Source organism: Physeter macrocephalus, unplaced genomic scaffold (genome assembly GCF_002837175.3).
Source record: "Physeter macrocephalus isolate SW-GA unplaced genomic scaffold, ASM283717v5 random_434, whole genome shotgun sequence".
In the NCBI taxonomy this organism is placed as follows: Eukaryota; Metazoa; Chordata; class Mammalia; order Artiodactyla; family Physeteridae; genus Physeter; species Physeter macrocephalus.
The window spans coordinates 48,562-56,954 of NW_021145720.1; the positions used below are offsets into that span (position 1 = coordinate 48,562).

Consider the following 8,393-nt stretch of genomic DNA (forward strand, 5'->3'; position numbering starts at 1 on the left):
TGTCTCCAGAATCGATCCCCATGACCATTAAGGTGCAGGGATAAATGTAAGGTGATTCCACTGTGTCTGGTCCACGGACCACACTTGGAACAGCAAGGATGTAGATCACCCAGACCTGTTAGTGATCCCGGGATAATCTTAAGAACATGTTTTCACCGTGCACCTGCTTTTCTTTGCCCCGCGAAAGCAGTTCAGTAAAAGCTACATGGATGTGAACTGTCTCACCTCCCACTCTGGTCAGAAAGACACCCAGAGGCGGACAACCAGAAGGAGACTGAAAGCTTCCCACGACCTCCTCTCGTGTCAGGAGCCCCCAGAAGCCACCAGGGGCCAGCCAGCTTCCCTGGGGTCACCCGTCTTCCCCCACGAGGGAGTGACGAGACTCTGTAGGGGACACGGCCTTCCTCTGCCCCTTGCAAAGACTCCCCCAGAGAGAGAATGCTTCCTGTCTTAGTGGTAATTGACACCCCTGCTCTGCATCTAGGAAAGGCTTGAAGCAGCTTTCAGTAGAAGGCGTGACGATACCTTTAAAACTAGAATAGCAAGCACAGACATACACGAAGAGGGAAGTGAAGGTATCGGCCTGTAGACACTGTGGGAATAGCTGGCGTTGGAGCGTTCAATCTAAGAATGCTCACCTTGAGAGTTCCCAGGGAGCTGGCTTGTGCAGCCTGCAGTGGCCGATGGCTGCAGACTCAGAATCCCGCTGGTCAGCAGTCCCTCCAGCGTCTTACTTCCATTCCTCCTGCTTCACACCCTTTGCCTCGTGGACACCTTCTCCTTGTCACTCGTAGCGGCCAGCATGTCTCCTGTCTCCCCCTCTCCCTCCGCCTTCCCGCAGCAAAGCCACAGAATTCCTCAACCCCTTCCTGTCTCGCAGATATTTGGCATGATCTTCAGCATGATCCTGTGCTGTGCCATCCGCAGGAACCGAGAGATGGTCTAGAGTCAGCGCTGCAGCCGTGAGCGGGAAAGTTCACCCCTGAAGACTGTTGCTTATTTTCTCGGGGTTCTGTGTTTTCTTTTTGTTTTTTTTTTTTGTTTTGGTTTTCTTTGCCACTAACTTTAGTATTCATTCTGCATTTCTAAACAAAAAAGTTATTCCGTGTTTGTTTTTAATGCTTTATTCAATATTGATATTTGTAGTTAAGGGATTTGGGTTTGCTCTGGTTTATATTTTTTTTTGGTCATTTGTTTTTGCTTATTATGTTAAGCAGAAATCCTGCAATGAAAGGTACTATATTTGCTAGACTCTAGGCGAAAGATATTGTATATAAAGAGATTTTTGTGTGTGTCTTTAAATAGATAAAAGATGTCTATCAAGTTTAATCAGGTTGTAACTTATGTTAAAGACAATTTGATACATAATAAAAGATGATGACAACATCCCAAACTGATTCTGGGGTTTTGCTTCCCTCAATTTTTCTTAGAGCTACTTATTTTTTCAAATGTTTTGCACCTGCTCTTTGCTCTGTGCGTACATGAGAAGTAGGTGGGAAGGTTGGTCTCCCTACTTTACTAACGAAGAAATCAGGGCGTGCAGGGTTGAAGGGATTTTGATCCAGGATCTCACCATCGTTCACACTTCGACACTGGAGCCTAGCCCGGGACTCTTTCTTGCAGCAATGTGATGTGTCTTGAGGATACAGTAGTAAACATGAGCTCCCCGATGGCCCAGACTTTGTTTTATTCCCTGCTATCCCCTCAGCACCTAGCACCTATTGCCTAGTACATGGTAGGTACTCAAGATTTGTTGGTTGAGTAAATGAGGGTATACTCACCAGGGCTGAAACAGAAGCAGAATATTCAGTACTTTTCTTACAGGGATTTGGCCTTACACGATCGCTGGAGCTGGTTAAGCCGTCTCTATAAGACTATGATCTTTGCTTCCGACGTTGGAACTTGACGCCCACGGGCAGAGAGTCAGAGAGGACAGATGGATGTAACGTGGGCGAGATCGAGAACGCGGAGCCCACGAGGACAGACAAATCCCCGTCTGTTCTCGTTCTTGATGATGGTGGTGCGGGCCCTGCAGAGGCCAGGACCCGACGCGGTGGACCCGAACACACCCTGGCTGGGATGTGGAGAACCTGAGTAAGCCAGCAAAGCAGCAGCGATTCGTGTGAGCTGCGGGATGCCTGCTACTCCATTTCCACCTCCGGTTGTACTCCACTCTAACCAGAAAGGAGCAGGAAGAGGCATGCTGGCGGATGCCAGTCACCCTCACCAAGCCACCGTTGGGGAGACGATCTTCACTCAGAAAGTCTGCAATCTAGTGAGCAGTTCAGAGCATCAAGCCAGCAGTTACGACAGAGTGAGATAAACACCACAGAGGGGAAGTACAGAAGCGTAGGAAACCTGTTTTTATTTTCCACTCCTTGATTCAGTCTGGGCTCTTTCTGAACATTAACAAAAGAGAGAGAGAACCAAAATGGCCCTGAACGCCATTACATTAAAAAACCAGAACACCAATGTTCACAGCAGTGTTATTCACGAGAGGCAAAAGGTGAAAACCACCCCAAAATGTCCATCAGCAGATGAAGGGATAAACAAAATGTGGTAGATCCATACAACAGAACACAGTAAGGCCCCTACATACGAACCTTCAAGTTGCAGACTTTCAAAGATGCGAACGTGCCTTCGCGTGTCCAATCACCTAAGTTAGTTCTCGTGTCTGGCGTACGTTGTCGCGTGCGTGCATCCTCTACAAGTGGTTGTGCTTTTGTGTACTTTGTACAGTACTGTATATAGTAGTACGGTATTTTTATTTCAAGCCCAGGATGTCCGGAAGCAAGTGTAAAAGCAGCGGTACGTAGCCGATTGTGTTAGTTGGGTACCTCGGCTAACTTTGTTGGACATACGAACACATTGGACTTAACAAACGTCGTCTCGGAATGGAACTCGTTTGTATGTAGGGGACTTACTGTATTATTTCGCCTCAAAAAGAAATGAAATTCCAACACATGCTACAACACGGATGAGCCTTGAAGACATTATGCCAAGCAAAATAATCCAGACACAAAAGAACAAATACTGGACGATCCCAATTATATGAGGTACCTAGAATAGGTAAATTCATAGAGACAGTAAGTAGATTGGAGGTAACCAGGGGCTGGGGAAAGGCGAATGGGGAGTTATTGTATAATGAGTGCAGAGTTTCCGTTGGGGATAAAGAAAAAGGCGTGGAAGGTAGATAGTGATGATGGCTGCACAACACTGTGAAATGTACTCAGTGCCAGCGAACTGTACACCTAAAGGTGGTTAAAATGGTAAGTTGTGTGCTAGGTTTATTTTACCACAATTAAAAAAAAAAATCCAAGCTGGGTTAGCATCCTTGGGTCTCTCTGCTGTTCTGTGGCCTCAGTCCCTTACTAATCTGAGCACCTGAAGGCTAACTACTTATTTCAGTTGTGGAAATAACAGGTCAGTCGTTGGTTTTATCTCACAGTGAATGAGACTGTCTTGATTCACGGCATCACAATCCCTGATTAATGGTACTATCCACCCTGGGGACTTCCCTGGCGGTCCAGTGGTTTGGACTCTGTGCTTCCACCGCAGGGGCCGTGGACTCAATACCTGGTCAGGGAACCAAGATCCCGCATGCCAAAAAACAAACAAACAAAAAGGTAATATCCACCCTGCTCGTGACTGCCAGCTCCCTCTAGGAAAAGCAGGTCCCATATACACACTTCCAGTCCTGGCTTCTTTGCTGGAGAGAGTGGGGTCAGCAAAACAGATTGCTGCTCCATAAACTGAGGAATACCTCAGAGTTATACCCTGTCTTTCCGTTTGTCATAAATAATGGACCACCTGGCTAGCTTCAGCAGAAGCGAACAGTTTATTAAGAACACAGGTAGTATCTCATGGAACCCAGACATGGAAACACAGTTAAGCTGTAGAAGGTGCTGGAACCACGGACTGGGCACTCCTGCAGCTCTCCACTTCTGGGTGCTGTGTTTTGCTCTCCAAAGACACCAATTGTCTCTGCTACTCAGTCTACGAGGGGTGGAAAGAGAGCAGGTGTTCAGCTCCCAGGCTTACACAGAGACAACCTCCACCAGCCCCACTTGACGTTTTTAGGAGAGAAAGTCTGACCCAGTTGCAGTGGACTATCTACCCCTGACCAGTCAGCTGTCAGGGTGGGGGTGTCAGCACATGTCATAAGGACTCGGCCACCCTCTGACCTGCAGGCCGGGCCCACGGCCGGGAGAGGAGGGATCGTGAGAGCCGGCAGACAGCGGGGAAGGAGCCAGCTGGTCCGCCCTCGCTGCCCTCAGTCCAGCCGGAACGAGCTTTCTCTGACTGCTGGCCACCAGGACCAGGGGAAGCTCTGCAGCAGAGGGAAAACCAAGATGGCCCAGAGCTCTCAGGACCTGGGGGGCTTTGGAAGCAAAGGCCTTCAGGAAGTTTCAGGTTACAAAAAGGCAGTTGACAGCCAATAGCAACAATAGCTGTGGGTCCAGAAAGAATCCCCTTGAGCAAAAGAGGATAGAGCTGGGCTTCCCTGGTGGCGCAGTGGTTGAGAATCCGCCTGACGATGCAGGGGACACGGGTTCGTGCCCCGGTCCGGGAAGATCCCACGTGCCGCGGAGCGGCTGGGCCCGTGGGCCATGGCCGCTGGGCCTGCGCGTCCGGAGCCTGTGCTCCGCAACGGGAGAGGCCACAGCAGTGAGAGGCCCGCGTACCGAAAAAAAAAAAAAAAAAAAAGGATATAGCTGGTATGTTGGCCTCTTGGTTCAACTGTGAAATGCAGCCCGAGGGCAACAAACATGAATAGAGACAGCCGGATAGTGGATAGTAAAGGGTTATTGCTTCACCTGGTGCCCTTCGAGGACAGAAAGTGCTTTAAAACCCCCACACCCCTGGCACTCTCCTCACAAGGGCCCACCTCTCCACATCCCTCGTCCTCCAGAGCAGAGTCAAGTGGTGCAAGGTTGGAGCCAAGACCTCCCCTGTATCCCAGCACTCGTTCCAGACCTCTGTTGTTTCCCTGCCCCCGGAAGGAGGTTTTAACTAGTGCATTAGGACACTCCAGGGGTACAGTGAATTCTTACTTCACTGACAGGCTAGGGCATCTTATGAGCTTCTTGGGCACAAGATGGAAAAGTATGAGTGGACTTAAACAGCGCAGGTCGGCAGATCTATAGCTGGGTGAATCCCGCCCCCGTGCAAGGTCAGAGGGCTCCACTGGGGAGCTACAGGGCCCTGCTTGGTCAATGTTGCTTTGCCCTACCTTGGTCAATGTTTTTAATGATAACTTGGAATATTATTAAACACTGTAGGTTTCACAAAGCTCTGAGAAATATCCAGTAACTTGGGTAACAAATTATAGTTCAAAGAGATCTCAGGGTCTAGAATAATGGATTATAACACCCAAAGGATATATCTTAACAGGAATAAATAATCAGTAAATGAGATCAAGCAATCAGTATAATGCATTTAGCAGAGTTCCTGATCCTTACACTTCAAGGAGCTGAGCAAGTTAAGCACATGGTTGGCTGGTTGGATAATAGTGTTTATCCCCCATGTGTTAAGTCCAGAGGCAACCACAGGTGTTGATTTAGTAGCAAAAGGCACTGTCAAAAATGGCATCGCTGTGATTCTCTTGGCTTGTCCCCCATGGTCACAAGGTAGCTGCCACAACTCCAAACATCTCTACATTCACAGCAGGAAGTGGGAGAGACGGGCAAATGCCCCATACAACTACCCTTTCTATCTAAAATGCAAAAGCTTCTCCCAACAGACTGGAAGCCAACTTCCATTTGTGAATCATTAGCCAAAATCTGACACATGGGTACTGAGAGCTATAAAGGAAGCTGAGAACATGAGTATCTAGTTTTTCCAGTCTATAGTGAAAGTGGAAAAGGGGCAAATGAGATGTGAGTGTCTCGCTGGTGTTGTTTTGGTTTGGTTTTTTTTTGACCGTGCCACATGGCCTGTGGGATCTTAGTTCCCCAGCCAGGGATTGAACCTGGGCCCTGGCAGTGAAAGTGCCAAGTCCTAACCATTGGACCGCCCGGAAATTCCCAGATGTGTTTTATTCCATCTTACAGCTGGAGAACTTGAGGTTCAGAGAAGTTACATATTTGTCCCAAGATCATCCAGTTAATATGCTAGATACAGATTGGTCTGTACTTTTTTGGTCTTATTGCACGTTTTACACAGTGGTGCCTCCCAGGATTAATATCGCAGGAGGAAATTTAACAAAAACATACTGGAACACCTTTTGATTGGAAGACCTCAATTCCATAAATACAAGATAGAAAACAATATCATTTGGAAAAAGACATGAAAATGTAGCTTATCACAAACCTAACAGAAGCCAAATCTGTGAGGTAAGGCCGTCCTGGGCTCCATCCAGAAAGGTAGATGTCAAGAGGGAGGGAGAAAATAAAGCCACAGATGCAGCAGTCAGGCCCCAGAGCAGTATATGTTGCTCCAGTCTGGGGCCTCCTCAAAAAGGAAGGTGACCAACTTCAGAGACCTGGAGGGGGCAGACCTAGAACCCTGTCTTCCAAGAAGAGAGTGAGGGACCAGGGGATTCGAACCTCGGCAAGGATGGGGAACCAACAACACAACAAACTTTGTTTGCAAGTATCTAGAGAACTATAAGGTGGACCAGGGGTATATGTTGTCCCAGGGGCCACAGCGAGAGTTCATGGGTGGAACTCACAGGGAACATTATGCCATGAAAACTCCTTGAAACCAGGGCTGTCTAATAGAGCAGTGGGCCCTGGGCAATGGGGAGCGGTGGGGGAGCAGGAGAGTCTGGAGACGGGGACTTGAGGAACTCCTGCATCCCTTGCATCTTAGAGATCTCATAAAGACGTAGGTCTCCCAGCGAATACTCACGAAGCCAGTGCTCTATTTTTTTTTCACTGGGGGAAAGGGGTGGGAGCAAGGGTGAGGGGAGGACCTCTCTCCCCTTCAAAGATTAAAGTAATAGGAATGGTGACTATTTCCATGGACAGCCCCAAAATATTTCAAAATAATGCTTTATCTCTGAAATCGTTGCATGTTTTTTCCATATTCAGTGCCATGGTTGGGCTGTTCAAGATGTGAGCAGATAGGGTAGGGGGTCCCCAGAGGAAGAGAACCAGGCATGGTTTTCTTGGCATCAGAGAAGCCATCTCTGGCCTAAGCCATTTTGTGATCTAAGCCTGGCCACAGCGCTTGCCCTCGAACAGGTCTCAGTAATCAGTGATCTTAAGGGAACAAAGGAATGCAGGAACACAGGAAAAGCAGTCAAGAAACAAGAGTTCAGCCATAAAACAGGGTCCTAGTTCCTCCCCAAGGAGCATAACAGTCTGATACATACCTTTGAACTAAGACCCCAACACAGGTGGAGATCGGAATGATGATCTTGACCTTTTTTTTTTTTGGCCGCACCGTGCGTCTTGCGAGATCTCAGTTCCCCAGCCAGGTATTGAACCCGGGCCACAGCAGTGAAAGCCCAGAATCCTAACCACTAGGCCACCAGGGAACTCCCAGATGTTGACCTTTTCTGACCCTAGGATTTCAATCAACTAAAGCTGGGACTCCGTCGACCTTTGCCCCAATTCTAGGCTGAATTCTCCTCAACTCAAGCCCCTTCCTGAATATGCATGGACCCTTAGCTTAAATCTTCCCCGATTTTGCTGTTTCGGAAAGGACCCTGCTTTGGGAAAGACCCCCGGTGTTCTCCTTACTTGCTGCAGGTAATAAATCCTTCCTTTTCCCGCTCTTTGGCTTGGTTGAGTCTTTTGGCTCGACACCCAGCGAGAAGCGAACCCAATTTTTGGGTAACAAAGATGCAAAGAAAAGAACACCCCAACCCTTAAATAATGGGGTTTTGGGGGAGGATATTCAGCGTCTCAGCAGCCACACCATGACTTCTGCGTTTCTGCGCTTCTAGTCTGGGTCGTACAACAGACCTGACAGAAGCCCGAGACAGTGGCTCATCCCAGCTCTGCATGAGGCATCTCTGCTTCTCTCTGATCTCGCAATGAAGCTCCCTTAGCAGAAAGGATCTAGGGACTTCCCTGGTGGTCCAGGGGTAAAGAATCCGCCTTCCAATGCAGGGGACGCGGGTTCGATCCCTGGTCGGGGAACTAAGATCCCGCATGCCGCGGGGCAACTAAGCCCGTGTGCCATAACTACAGAGCCCACGTGCCCTGGAGCCACAACTAGAGAGAGGCCCACGCGCCACAACAAAGATCATTGCCCACACCGCAACGAAAGATCCCGCTCGCCTCAGCGAAGACCCCGCGTGCCGCTACTAAGACCCGACGCAGCCCAAAGAAACGGATCTAAACGGTAGTTGGCACTATCCGATAAGAAGCATCCCTACTGGCACCTCTTGTCAGGACACTGATCCCTGGTCCCAGGGGTTATGGTGAAGGGAGCAGTGTCCA

The 8,393-nt window shown here is 48.8% G+C and overlaps 1 protein-coding gene across 1 annotated transcript in view; it reads left to right on the plus strand.

The window, feature by feature from the left end:
- CD9 (CD9 molecule) overlaps positions 1–1,397 on the plus strand; it is a 36,909-nt gene extending 35,512 nt beyond the window's left edge. Inside the window, exon 8 of the mRNA XM_007103670.4 lies at positions 881–1,397. Within this exon, the coding sequence (XP_007103732.1) occupies positions 881–946 (66 nt within the window). The 3' untranslated portion in view covers positions 947–1,397. The remainder of the gene's footprint in view (positions 1–880) is intronic.
- The last annotated feature ends 6,996 nt before the right edge of the window (positions 1,398–8,393 follow it).